At 40.5% G+C, this 14,329-nt stretch overlaps 1 protein-coding gene across 1 annotated transcript; it reads left to right on the forward strand.

The window, feature by feature from the left end:
* Window positions 1-2,360: 2,360 nt before the first annotated feature.
* Window positions 2,361-11,631, forward strand: LOC127427782 (uncharacterized). The gene is made up of 5 exons (XM_051675558.1): window positions 2,361-2,445; window positions 2,543-2,661; window positions 2,764-2,911; window positions 10,730-10,848; window positions 10,971-11,631. Exons 1-5 carry the CDS (start codon window positions 2,361-2,363, stop codon window positions 11,532-11,534), a joined length of 1,035 nt encoding a protein of 344 aa, XP_051531518.1. The 3' UTR covers window positions 11,535-11,631.
* Window positions 11,632-14,329: the final 2,698 nt, after the last annotated feature.

The raw sequence follows: 14,329 nt of genomic DNA on the forward strand, positions 1-14,329 counted from the left end.
GAGGGGGGTTGAAGTGGTGTGTATGTGTGTGGTTGTAGTGTGTGGGTGCCTTTTTTTGGGGGGGGGGGAAGAAACTTTGTGCCATCTGCAGTTATTTGCGTTATTACCCTCTGCTTTTATCTCTTGGTTGATACTATTACAATTATAATTCCCTAGATAGCTTAAGATGGTTTTCAAGTTTAAGATTTTTTTTTTAGTTTAAAGGTGCACTAACTATGTAGTCTTGGACATCGAAACCAATGGGTATGGATGCCATGCTGCTACTTTCCAAGAAGTCTTTAAATGTGGATGACATTGTTGAAATTAAATTCAGTCAGTCATGGTTCTAATCCATGTGTAAAAGTGTCCAATAATAGGGTGGTTGCTGAAATTTAGTATGTGGCTGGTCATGTGCTCCTAATATGGCAGTCCCCATGAGGGGACTCCCCAAGTAGAATAAAACTGATTTTATAAGGTAACTTTAATGGAGTCTTGTGTGAGTTGTCATGATTTCATTTGTTTAAATTTATTGCAAAACTTCCATTGGGGGGAAAAGGTGCAACTTTTAATCTGGTCCTCCAGCCTGACCAACTAAAAAGTGTCCCCTAAAACCAGCCAACAGGCTAGCCTAAAAAATTTAAACATTTACAATCATACATCTGTGGAATTGCAAGACATTTGTGTGCTTTATAGAAATGTTAAATGACAGAACAAGAGAAATGTATACATAAGTTACAAAGACAAAATATGGCTGCAAGTGGTCGTTATTGGGGTCAAAACACTGGAAAATGCAGGAAAATTACAACTACAAATTTGAATAGTGTGAATGCTGTGGATACAGTTTCAATGGCAAACTTCATCCTTGATTAGTTCCTTGCACAGTTTGAAGGATTTCTGTTATAGCACACCCTTTGCATCAGAAACTGAAAATTTGGTGTCCTCATGGTGTTCATGTGTTCAAACTTTTGGATACTGATCAAAATACAGGTCAATTTGGTATTATGGGCCACACTGAAACATGTATTGGCTCATATCTGCCAAATCAAACTTCTTTTCATACATTTTTGTCAGGAGCGTTTCTAGATGATACACAGTAATTTTGATCAAGAAAGAGTTATCACCCTGTATGTACTAAATATATGTGACAATTATAATTAGCTGTATTGTACTATATAAAAAGGATAAACATTTCATTAAATATAGGTGTATATGTAGTAATCTTTGTGAATGTGAATGTATACTGAGTTGGCTCAGCAAACCGTTTTAAATCTGTTTAATGTATGTGTTTTAAAACAATTAAAACAAATATATATATATTATGTTGGTGTTTTGAATATAAGTACCAAATGTAAAACATTAAAAAGAGAAATATACAATGTTGAATTCTATCATGAAGACACAAAAATTCTTCTTCTTAAATAGCCATTCACTCCTAGGGTGTAATACTGCCACCTACTGTACAATATACATCCTGCATGGGTGATGCATCTGCAATGATTTTTGTTTGGAGGCAACAGTCCACCCCCTCCCCTTTTAGGGCAAAGCATCACCAGCCACACACACCATATTCGACACCCTAATACTGTATCATGTAAAAATGAAAAAAGTACCCTATATAACTGTGAATCCCTCACACCATTTCCCTAAATATCCACAGCCCTTACTAGTCTACTTTTTATGCTACTACTAAACAAACTACTTTGATGTACATTATACTTACAACAAACAAAAAACATGCTCTACAGTTCTGGAACACCACACTCATCAAACAACCAATATTGATGCTTACACATAATTCACAAAAGTTTATGCCATTTGGCACCACTCCTGTAGACTCCTAGCCTAATGATACACAGGTGAAAACAAAAAGCTGAATGATGAACTTACATTCGATTGGTCAAACAACATATTTAACCAATTCAAATGTGAGTATAAGTAATGCAGCACATGTATCAACAAGTTCATAGACCTTTGTGGTTTAGTTTTTCCATAATAGTTGTGATTTTATGCTTGCGTGAATATAACAACTCCACTTGCCATGCAGTGGGGGAGAGACATTGTACTCTTCACAGTGGTGTTGACAACTTTAAGCTCTTCTTTGATAACTGGTCTTGAAACTTTTTCAAATGGAGACGTTCCTTCTGGAGTCATCTTGAATAAAGCAGTCAGATTTGGCAGGCTTAAAATTGGCAATGGTTCTCAAGGTACAATGTTTAATACAAAGACAGTTGGGAAGAGACCTAACAGAAGTATCATTTGGGTATTGGTTTTATTAAACTGCTCAATTTGAGATGCAATCTTAATGTTTACTAAATGGGTGATTTTGTTTAACTTCTGTTTTTAAAGCACGATTCCACCTTGCTGAGACAAAGTTGAAACAAATGGCTCCCTCTGTGCACTGTGGTGATGATGCTATGACCTTGCGTGTTCCGGGACCAAGAACGCCACACTTGATGGTTGATGGAGGTGAAAACATTCAGCTTATTAATGCTGAACTTCCTCCTCGGACAACCGAGCAATATTTAAAAATGTGACATTGCTCTAACTTGTGCCTTCTGCTCAGGAGAGGGGCCTCCAGTGCCATTGTCTGAGATGCCAGCCAGTTGTGGTTTCTCGGTGAAGCGGGTACGCAGAGATGTCTCATTTGTTGCTCCATACCATGGTTGTAATGTCCAACAACAGGTAAGTAGGTGGCTAAAGCACACTGTAGCTTGACTCCGACTATGTTTTGCAAATCGGTCTTGCATGAAGTTGTTCTCAAGGACACCTCCCAATCTCTGACAGGGTGGAAGTTTTGTTCTGCCACTGATTATAATGGGGGCACCAGTGCAGATGTCTTGCCCTGTGACTCCAACCCTCCCTACAGTTTCTTGCTTTCCCACTGGCATGGTTATCTCACTTGGCGCAAGGGCAGATACTGTTCAAATTAAAGGTAAGACGCTTGGTCCTTGAGTGAGTTCACTGTAGTTTATGAAAGTCCATCGTCAACCTCTTTCCACTTTAGTTGATGGATCATGGCAGCCTCTGCTTCTGACATACTCTAAATGTGGGTTCACTTTGGACACTACTGGTGGCGCACTGGTTGTCACCGCACCGTTCACAGGAAGCTGTTGGGAAATTAAGGTACCCTCACTCAATTGAGAGCCCTCTGTCAACATTCCTGAATTCAATTGCATCATGCAATATTATGCTTTAAGGCTACATTATGCAAGCCTCACTTCAATTTTCATGTCTTCCAGGATGCTGACAGGCATCTCCCTATACGGTATGGTGATGAGGAATCAACTCTTTCTTGTCCTTTGACATCACCAACAACTGCTCCTATTCCTGCACCTCTTCCCACCACAACTGCTGTTGCCCCTACATCCCCAGTTACAGGCCAAGACCCAGTTGGCACCCCTGAATCCCCATACTACCCCTTCCCACATGGAAAACAATGGTGGCATTTTCCACCTTGGCGTCCTGCAACTGCTGCCCCTACATCCCCAGTTACAGGCCAAGACCCAGTTGGCACCCCTGAATCCCCATACTACCCCTTCCCACATGGAAAACAATGGTGGCATTTTCCACCTTGGCGTCCTGCAACTGCTGCCCCTACATCCCCAGTTACAGGCCAAGACCCAGTTGGCACCCCTGAATCCCCATACTACCCCTTCCCACATGGAAAACAATGGTGGCATTTTCCACCTTGGCGTCCTGCAACTGCTGCCCCTACATCCCCAGTTACAGGCCAAGACCCAGTTGGCACCCCTGAATCCCCATACTACCCCTTCCCACATGGAAAACAATGGTGGCATTTTCCACCTTGGCGTCCTGCAACTGCTGCCCCTACATCCCCAGTTACAGGCCAAGACCCAGTTGGCACCCCTGAATCCCCATACTACCCCTTCCCACATGGAAAACAATGGTGGCATTTTCCACCTTGGCGTCCTGCAACTGCTGCCCCTACATCCCCAGTTACAGGCCAAGACCCAGTTGGCACCCCTGAATCCCCATACTACCCCTTCCCACATGGAAAACAATGGTGGCATTTTCCACCTTGGCGTCCTGCAACTGCTGCCCCTACATCCCCAGTTACAGGCCAAGACCCAGTTGGCACCCCTGAATCCCCATACTACCCCTTCCCACATGGAAAACAATGGTGGCATTTTCCACCTTGGCGTCCTGCAACTGCTGCCCCTACATCCCCAGTTACAGGCCAAGACCCAGTTGGCACCCCTGAATCCCCATACTACCCCTTCCCACATGGAAAACAATGGTGGCATTTTCCACCTTGGCGTCCTGCAACTGCTGCCCCTACATCCCCAGTTACAGGCCAAGACCCAGTTGGCACCCCTGAATCCCCATACTACCCCTTCCCACATGGAAAACAATGGTGGCATTTTCCACCTTGGCATCCAGAATCTGTGCCTACTAAAGCCCCTCCCACAACTACCACTACAACTGCTCTTTATGACCTTCTACCCCAGCAGCCCATGTTTGATCCCTATTACTTCCATCTTGGTCATCACAGTGGTGCACAACAGCCAGGCTGGCACCCAATGTTTCCTTTTAACTGGAGCCCAACTGCTACTACTCCTGTTCCCACAAATACCCCCGTCACAATGACTACCATGGCTGCTCTGCCTGAGTTGTACTCTGGTTATCCCCAAATATACCAGTTGCCTGTGTTTCATGGCCCTAAACCCCCCAAACCATTTATGCTGTTTGTTAAATACCCCTTTATGTACCAGTTTGGTCCACGCAGCCCCAAGTCTTTGCCTGGTCCTACAGGTCTCCCAGACATCAGCTTAACTCCGGAGTAGGTGTGACTGTGTGTACAAAGGTTTGCTTCATTGATCCCGGAGGAGAATCTTGTGTAGGCCTAATAAAGCTTCATTAGACTTCATTACGGCATTTGTGTCTTTTGTTGGCTTGCAGTAGCTGAGCACCACTTGACCTGTTTATTGGTAGTCTGATGTCTTAAAGTGGGGGGGGGGTGTTAAAACCCCTGTGTCTGGCCCTTGAACTATACAATGTTTTGTCTCTTTCCCTTAAGACCTCAATGTAAAAATCCACTGTTTTGATTGTCCAGCATTATACAACTCAAATGCAGCCATCTGTTTTGAAACCCATTCAGATGTGCATGAACCAACTCTACAAACCATTTCGGGGTCTGGGCATCCAACATGAAAGTGACTTCTGCAAAAGAAATGTCCCTTTTTCAGGACTCTGTATTTAAAGAACTGTAAGAATCAAAGTAACTTTACACATCTTTATTGTAAAGGGGTTTAAACAGTTTCCATGCTTGTTCAATGAACATGCCCCTGTGGAACGGTCATTAAGACACTAACAGCTTACAGATGGTAGGCAATTAAGGTCACAGTTATAAAAACTTAGGACACTAGAGACCTTTCTACTGACTCAAAGATGCCCAGAGTCCCCACTCATCTGCGTGAATGTGCCTTGAGCCATGAGGACTGCAGATGTGGCCAGGGCAATAAATTGCAATGTCTGTGCTGTGAGATGCCTAAGATGGCGGGAACAGCTGATCATCCATGTGTCTCCTTATTTTGTGCTTGCGTGAAAACACTGAACCTCATTCAACTAATGCTGCTTGTCATTAGCAGGACCATACACAGGGTCTCCGCTGTCTTTACTGATCCTAGAAGCTTTAATCTTGACCCACAGAGCAATTTTTTTTTAAAAACGAAATATAAAAATGCACATCTGATGAACAAAGCTGTGATTGTGTAAAATATATCATTCTGCACTAAACGATTGCAAAACAAAATGCAATTATGTGGTGAATTAAGTTGTAAATTTAGGAAAATATTTTTAAATATTTCCAGCGTGGTAAAGTACAAATGTTTTTAAAGTTACGCAACATAATGATGTTGCAATGACGAGCAGCAATACATGGTCACATTTCAGCACTTCAAATTTATGTACAGTCTCTCTAATGTAGCACTTAAAGTGCTTCTCTGTACGTTCATGTTAAGTGCAGTTTTGGGAAATGCACGTAAAAAATAACGAACTTTCGTAAAATTGCTCCTAGAAAACGCTCTCAACCGCTAAGATTAATCGTTATTTGGGAAACAAGGCCCTGACCAAGAGACGGATTTGTTAGTACTTACGCTAACTTTTCGGGTATTTCTTACTAATCTTAAACCAATCATGCTTCGTTTTACTATCAGGACAGGGACCAGAGTCACAGCTCTCATGGGTATGGAATCAAGCATTTACAGATAAGCTCCAAGGCTATGCAAACTTTTAATGAAACGGATGCCATCAGAAGAATACTGTGACTTAAGGTTTGTATCATTTTCTCTCGGTTATAAACGTGTAGTGTCTTGTTAAATGTCGACAGCTGAAAATTGCCCAAGACACTACACATGTTTATAACTGAGAGAAAATAATACGAACCTTAAATCACAGTATTCCTCTGATAGTGTCCGTTTCATTAAAAGTTTGCGGCCTTGGAATTTATCTGTATGTGCTTGATTCCATGCTCATGAGAGCTGTGACTCTGGTCCCGTCCTGATAGTAAAACAAAGCATGATTGGTTAAAGATAGAACGTGCTATGATTGTATTGTGGCCGTTATCTGATTAGCTTGAGAAGACGATGGGTGGAGCCCACCTATTTGTGGATTGTCCGCAGCTCTGGCACAAGAAATGTTTCAGAATTCACAGATGTGAGCTGCCATCCAAAAATTCACAGGAAACGATCCACAAAGAAATGCGCGTGTTTCACAAATGAATGCTGGACAGAGTTGTGTTTGTGAGTTAAAATATTATTATTATTTTTTTTTTAATTATTATTTGCAAATCTCATTTAATTTATTTGTGAATTCACTTTATTTTTGTGAAACTCCTAACATATATTTGTAAATCACATTCTTTTTATTTGTTAATTCATTTCATTTTTGTGAAACTCCTTACATTTATTTGTGGATCTCATTCAATTTATTTGCGAAACAACTTTCTAATTGTAAATCTCTTTCCATTTGTATGTTAATATGCAACAATTCTATCTCCATGGTTACGTCTTTCTGTAACAGGATTGCATGGGCGTAATTTTAGATAGGGATGATATGGACATGTCCCTATCAACTTTCAGGAAATTTTAAATGTCCCGAACAACATTTGGGCAATTTTACCACACAGAAAATACTTTAACTTTATACTATGTTTTTATTCAAATTTTAACAACCAATAAATGTCCTTAGTATAATTATTAATGTGTAAATTATTTCCCGACCTCTTCTGAAGCAGCGAATAAACGGTATTGTCACATGGCATCTGTTACTTTTCTCAACGCTGGACAGGATGCATCAATACCAGTCGTTTTCTGGAGATTAAGCGGGTGGATTTCCATTGGTATCTTACGTCCATACTTTTCGCGTACAAAATGTTTCCTGCAAAAAAGTCAAAAACGGCCTGAGTCTTGCATGCAGCCCAGTGGAGGATACTGCTTTTTCATCCGGTAAGCGCCTTCTTGAAGAAGACACTTTAAAATTTGAACGATTGTGTCAGAGGTGCAGGATTTTAAGATGCTGGTATAACTCCCAGTAAATGTTTTATTTTGCACATTGGAGAAGAGCATCAGGATTATAAAGTAATGTTTTGTCAATAAAATAAGGAATTTGTGATAAAGTCATTAATTGTAGGCTAAGCCTAAAGCCTGCTTTGTTCAGGAGGCCTACTTTTTTTTTTTTTTTTAGATATAAAAATATAAGTACGTATAAATAAGCAATATGAGAAAAGATTATGTGGGAGTGAGAGGAGTTGGAAAGCAGAAAGTGGGGTAAAATATCAATGCTCTTCTCATCATTTTGTGATGTCATTTTGCACATGTAAATTGTTCATTTACCCATTGTTTAGATTTCAATTTTTTTAATGTATTTTACAGAATGTCACTGTCCAAAAAAAAAAAAAAAAAAAAAAAAGTTATGTCCCTTGGAAATTATTTTCTCGAGGTAAATCTTCTTGAAAAAGAAAACATTTTATTTTGACCCATTAATCTTAGGTTTATCGCATCGCATATCACTGCATATTATCCAAGTTTATCGCACATCACCATGCAGTCCTAGTGCTCAGATTGTTCTTTAGAAATTCTTTAAAAAATTGCTCATTTTTAATATGGTGGGCCAGATAAATAAGAAATGAGTCTTTTTATATGAGGTAATAATGTTTTTTTTTTTTTTTTTTTTTTTTGTCTACAAGCACCCTGTCAAGAGCAACTCAAAAGTGTGCCAGAGATTTCAATGCAGTGAAGGCAGCGGCAAATGGCAATTGAATGGAGGATGATGAGAGCCAGGCCCTTGTGGAAGTCTCCTTTCTCCAGAAAAGAGGGCAAAAAATGTTAATGCCAAGTGAGTCAGATGGTGATAAAACATTCTCAGATGCAGAGTATGCTTTCAATATTGTGGTGCACAATGTAATCCTTGAAACAATCACAGATAGTCTCAATCTTTATTTTTGGGAAAATGGAACACTTTTCACTTGTTTTACCTGTCTCGACCCCTGACGCTTACCAGAGATTCATAGCAAAGGATTGGATCCATCCGCTCTTTGAGAATTGAAGACTGTTGCCGTTTGACAGCACGACTACTACTGACATTTGCAATTAGAATTGACTAATTTTGCGATTAACTGAGACAAGTAAAATCCACAGCTCTAGAGGAACATCACATGACGTGGTCAGTGACTGAAGAGGAAACGGAGAGTGGAAAATAACTTGACCTGATTCACAAAAGTTGCAAATCATGCAGGGAATGCACGTTGTGTTGTTACTGAGCTTTCCTGAAATAAACCAACTCAGGGATGTGTATAATGTCATTGGCCTTGCCTTCAAATTTGTCCTAACTCTGCCAGTTGAGGCATGCGAGAGGAGTTTTTCAACTCTTAAATTCTTGAAAAATAGACTGAGGTGTACATTGTCACAGAATAATCTGGAGCCGTTTATGTTAATGTCAACCGAAAAGGACATTCTCTCCAAACTCAACACCGGCTCGCAGAGAAGATCTCTTAAGAAAACAGTTGATTACTTGAAGGTAAGACAGATTTTTTAACATTCCTGACATGGCATTAGCTGTGTGTGGTCTTGTGTATTAGATTTATAACTGCACTATGCAATCTTGGTCTCAATGGCAGCAGTTGTGTGTCATATAATGTGAGGAGTTGCTTAAAACATGCAAGGCGGATTTTTTTCTTGCTTTGCTGAAATTAATGAGCTTGATCTTCTCCATAAATTTGTGAAAAAAATTATTTCAAATGTTGCCAAACTTAAACTCAATTTAAACAAATTTTAACAATCACAAATAACAATTTAAATGGATCATCTGTTACATAAGTCAGTGTGTCATGACGCACGGACTGGTCAGTTTTATTTATGCGCATTGTAGCCCAAATCGACGTCCAGTGGGCTGTAACAATCCTGGAATTCACATTAAAATTTAGTCTCCCAATCCAACCATGGTCTAAAATGTCATGTTCCAAAAACAAATTGTCCATAATTGACCTATTAGGAACACAATATGTTTGATCTTTTTGTACAGTTAAATGTATGTACTTTTTAAGCCTATTAGAAAGCCATTTTGAAAATATTTTGTTTTCTGTGGTCAATAATGCAACTGGCCTCCAGTTCTTTAACAAAGATAAATCTCCCTTTTCAGGTTGTAGAGATAGAACAGAACTTCGACAAGTCCCAGGCAGATATTTTAAATTTACATTTATGCATTTGGCAGATGCTTTTATCACAAAAAAAAAAATAAAAAATAAAAACTCATAAAGGTCAGTATCAATATGGTCCCAAAATTGCTTGTAGAATTCAGACAGCAAATCGTCAATGCCAGGGGAATGGCCTGAACAGAGCCACCTAACTGCAGTAGTAAGTTCATCAAAGGATCTAGGAGCATCAAGAACAGTCTTTGCTTCAGAGTTCAGCTTGGAGAGATCTCCATAAAGTTGTGCAGCACAATCTGAATCACAACCCCCTGCAGTGTAAAGACTTGAATCAAAATATATTGCATAGACACACATCTCTGTGGGACTAGTCACCCTCCCTTCAGGCAGACGAAGGCAGGCATTTGTTTCTGCTACGCAACTGAATGCTCTTGGTTAAAGAAAAATAAACATTGAGATCTTCTTTGATAACTGGTCTTGAGACTTTTTCAAATGAAGACATTCCTTCTGGAGTCATCTTGAATAAAGCAGTCAGATTTGGCAGGCATACAATTGGCAATGGTTCCCAAGGTACAATGTTTAATACAAAGACAGTTGGGATGAGACCCAAGATGAGACTCTAACTTGTGCCTTCTGCTCAGGAGAGGGGCCTCCAGTGCCATTGTCTGAGATGCCAGCCAGTTGTGATTTCTCGGTGAAGCGGGTACGCAGAGATGTCTCATTTGTTGCTCCATACCGTGGCTTTAATGTCCAACAACAGGTGAGTGAGTAGGTGGCTAAGGCACACCATAGCTTGACTCCGACTATGTTTTGCAAATTGGTCTTGCATGAAGTTGTTCTCAAGGACACCTCCCAATCTCTGACAGGGTGTTTGTTCTGCCACTGATTATAATGGGGGCACCAGTGCAGATGTTTTGCCCTGTGTCTCCACCCCTCCCTACAGTTTCTTGCTTTCCCACTGGCATGGTTATCTCTCTTGGCGCAAGGGCAAATACTGTTCAAATTAAAGGTAAGACACTTGGTCCTTGAGTGAGTTCACTGTAGTTTATTAAAGTCCATCGTCAACCTCTTTTTCCACTTTAGTTGATGGATCATGGCAGCCTCTGCTTCTGACATACTCTAAATGTGGGTTCACTTTGGACACTACTGGTGGTGCACTGGTTGTCACCGCACCGTTCACAGGAAGCTGTTGGGAAATTAAGGTACCCTCACTCAATTGAGAGCCCTCTGTCAACATTCCTGAATTCAGTTGCATCATGTAATATTATGCTTTGTTAAGGCTACATTATGCAAGCCTCATTTCAATTTTCATGTCTTCCTCCAGGATGCTGACAGGCACCTCCCTATACGGTATGGTGATGAGGAATCAACTCTTTCTTATCCTATGACATCACCAACAACTGCTCCTACTATTCCTGCACCTCTTCCCACCACAAATGCTGTTGCCCCTTCAGCCCCAGTTACAGTCCAAAACCCAGTTGGCACCCCTGAATCCCCATATTACCCTTTCCCACATGGAAAACCATGGTGGCATTTTCCACCTTACCATCCAGAACCTGCAACTGCTGCCCCTACAGCCCCAGTACCTGTCCAAGATCCAGTTGGCACCCCTGAATCCCCATATTACCCTTTCCCACATGGAAAACCATGGTGGCATTTTCCACCTTACCATCTAGAACCTGCAACTACTGCCCCAGTAACTGTCCAAGACCCAGTTGGCACCCCTGAATCACCATATTACCCTTTCTCACATGGAAAACCATTGTGGCATTTTCCACCTTACCATCCAGAACCTGCAACTGCTGCCCCTACAGCCCCAGTAACTGTCCAAGACCCAATTGGCACCCCTGAATCACCATTTTACCCTTTCCCACATGGAAAACCATAGTGGCATTTCCCACCTTACCATCCAGAATCTGTGTACATAGGTTTACTTCATTGATCCCTGAGGAGAATCTTGTGTAAACCTAATAAAGCTTCATGAAACTTCATTACGGCATTTGTGTCTTCTGTTGACCTGCAATAGCTGAGCACCACTTGACTTGTTTATTGGTAGTCTTAAAGGGGTCATGTCATGCTTTTTTTTTTTTTTTTTTCTAATGCCAATTTCCCTGATGTCTTCTTAAGTCTTTCTTTAAATGTGATTTTTAAACCCTGTGTCTGGCCCTTGAACTATACTAGGGTTTTTGTCTCTTTCCCTTTAAGACCTCAATGTAAAAATCCACTTATGATTGGCCAGCATTGTACAACTCTCTCAAATGCAGCCATCTGTTTTGAAACCCATTCAGAAGAGCATGAACCAGCTCCACAAACTATTTCAGGGTCTGGGCATCCAATATGAAAGAACAATAGCAGCAAATTCAGTGAAATCCACTGTATCAAACAGTCATCAGCTGAAACGTTCATGAATGAAACTGGTTGCTTGTGGTTTTGCGGTTGGGTCAGAACAGTAGTTTTTAACTGCCCTTAATGTTTAAACTGTTCCTTTTGTTCACAAGCAATCCACGCATGCATATAATCCACTTTAAAACGTGCCACACACATTGTATGATACTGCACAAAGGCGATCAGGTCAGGAACTGTCTGAAGAAACTTCAGATGCCCTTTCCTGATGTTTGGGTGCTTCAACAGAGGCTAAAGAAAAGCTGGTCTTCACACCCACAACATCTTATACTTTCCATGTCTGTTTATCCACAGAACGAGACCTGGTTCTCTCCGCCAGCAGTGGAATGGAGCAGAGCAAGATGCGTTTTAAGATGAACTTGCTCCGCTTTTAAAATGTGCCAGACATTGCCGGAAATGCATCAATGATCAAAGACATCCATCTAGTGCATGTTTACAAAGACCATCAATTAAAAATAGCGCAGATGAGCACAAGAACATGTCCAGGATGCGTTTATACTCAGAACAGCAAGATGCAGAACAGCTGAATGAAACCAAATGGGGTCTCCTTTTTAAAAGTTATAACTTGACACAGTCTTTAAAAAGTGGTGCTAGACACATAGCAATGGTCAAAGAGGTCAGTCTAGTGCATTTATATGCAAAAATACTTAGTCCAGACAGGCACAAGAAGGTGTCCTGTGTAAGTCCCATTTGGTGTGCAGGAATAGCAGGCCAATCTGTCCTACTCCCTTCTCTTCAGCCCTCTGAGCTCCAGTGGGTGGGAAAAGGGTGCAATAATATAAAAGTAGGCATTGATTTTGCCATCGCAGCAGTCATGAATTAATGAGCCACAGTGTGATGTAGAAAATTTGCAGAAGTAGAGAACAAGGCATTTTTGCAGCTTGGTTGAATAAATGCTTTGCTTGCAGTGGGGAGGAAGTTTTGAGTTCTAAAACTTACAGTATGTTTTTAAAGTACAATCAAGGCCATAACCATGTCTTGAACATTGGGTGGGACAAAACATTTAGGAGGGTGGGGGGTCATAGGTTTTGAGGTCACAAATATAATGGTCCAATTTGGTTCTTTAAAATAGTTAATTATTCTGTGACAATCTATTCTAAAGAAAAAAATATTGCAAATGTTGCCAATCTTAAACTCAATATTTTATTTTATTTTTTTTAACAATTTAACAATCACAAATAACAATTTAAATGGATCATCCGTTACATAAGTCAGTGTGTCATGATGCACGGACAGGTCAGTTTTATTTATGCACATTGTAGCCCAAATCGACGTCCAGTGGGCTGTAACAATCCTGAAATTCACATTAAAATTTAGTTTCCCAATCCAACCATGGTCTAAAATGTCACATTCCAAAAACAAATTGTCCATAATTGACTTATTAGGAACACAATATGTTTGATCTTTTTGTACAGTTAAATGTATGTACTTTTAAAGCCTATAAGAAAGCCATTTTGAAAATGTTTTGTTTTCTGTGGTCAATAATGCAACTGGCCTCCAGTTCTTTAACAAAGATAAATCTCCCTTTTTAGGTTGTAGAGATAGAACAGCACTTCGACAAGTCCCAGGCAGATATTTTAAATTTACATTTATGCATTTGGCAGACGCTTACAGGGACAATCCCCCTGGAGCAACCTGGAGTTAAGTGCCTTACTCAAGGACACAATGGTGGTGGCAAAGGTGATCGAACCGACAACCTTCTTCTTAAAAATTCTGTGCGTTAGCCGGCAACCTTCTTCTTACCAGTTCTGTGCTTTAGCCCAGTATGCCACACCAACTCACAGATATTAATTTTTCATATTCATAACAATGAAAAAAAAAATGAAAAAAAAAAAAAACTCATAAAGGTCAATACCAATATGGTCCCAAAAGCGCTTGTAGAATTCAGACAGCAAATCGTCAATGCCAGGGGAATGGCCTGAACAGAGCCATCTAACTGCAGTAGTAAGTTCATCAAAGGATCTAGGAGCATCAAGAACAGTCTTTGCTTCAGAGTTCAGCTTGGAGAGATCTCCATAAAGTTGTGCAGCACAATCTGAATCACAACCCTCTGCAGTGTAAAGACTTGAATCAAAATATACTGCATAGACACACATCTCTGTGGGGCTAGTCACCCTCCCTTCAGGCAGATGAAGGCAGGCATTTGTTTCTGCTGTGCAACTGAATGCTCTTGGTTAAAGAAAAATAGACCTGGAGCATCCATTTCATTGATGGAAACAAAACGAGACTTTACTCAAGTATAACAGCATTGTGCCGCCATAAAACAGAGCACATTAGTGA

The sequence above is a fragment of the Myxocyprinus asiaticus genome, chromosome 37, assembly GCF_019703515.2.
Source record: "Myxocyprinus asiaticus isolate MX2 ecotype Aquarium Trade chromosome 37, UBuf_Myxa_2, whole genome shotgun sequence".
Taxonomy (NCBI): Eukaryota; Metazoa; Chordata; class Actinopteri; order Cypriniformes; family Catostomidae; genus Myxocyprinus; species Myxocyprinus asiaticus.

What these genes read in the sequence shown, in the direction of transcription:
- LOC127427782 (XM_051675558.1), top strand. Translation starts at nt 2,361, where the DNA reads ATGGCTCCCTCTGTGCACTGTGGTGATGATGCTATGACCTTGCGTGTT. An exon ending in ACACTTGATGGTTGATGGAG is followed by an intron (nt 2,446 to 2,542) that starts GTGAAAACATTC and finishes CCTTCTGCTCAG; the next exon opens with GAGAGGGGCCTCCAGTGCCA. An exon ending in AGATACTGTTCAAATTAAAG is followed by an intron (nt 2,912 to 10,729) that starts GTAAGACGCTTG and finishes TTTCCACTTTAG; the next exon opens with TTGATGGATCATGGCAGCCT.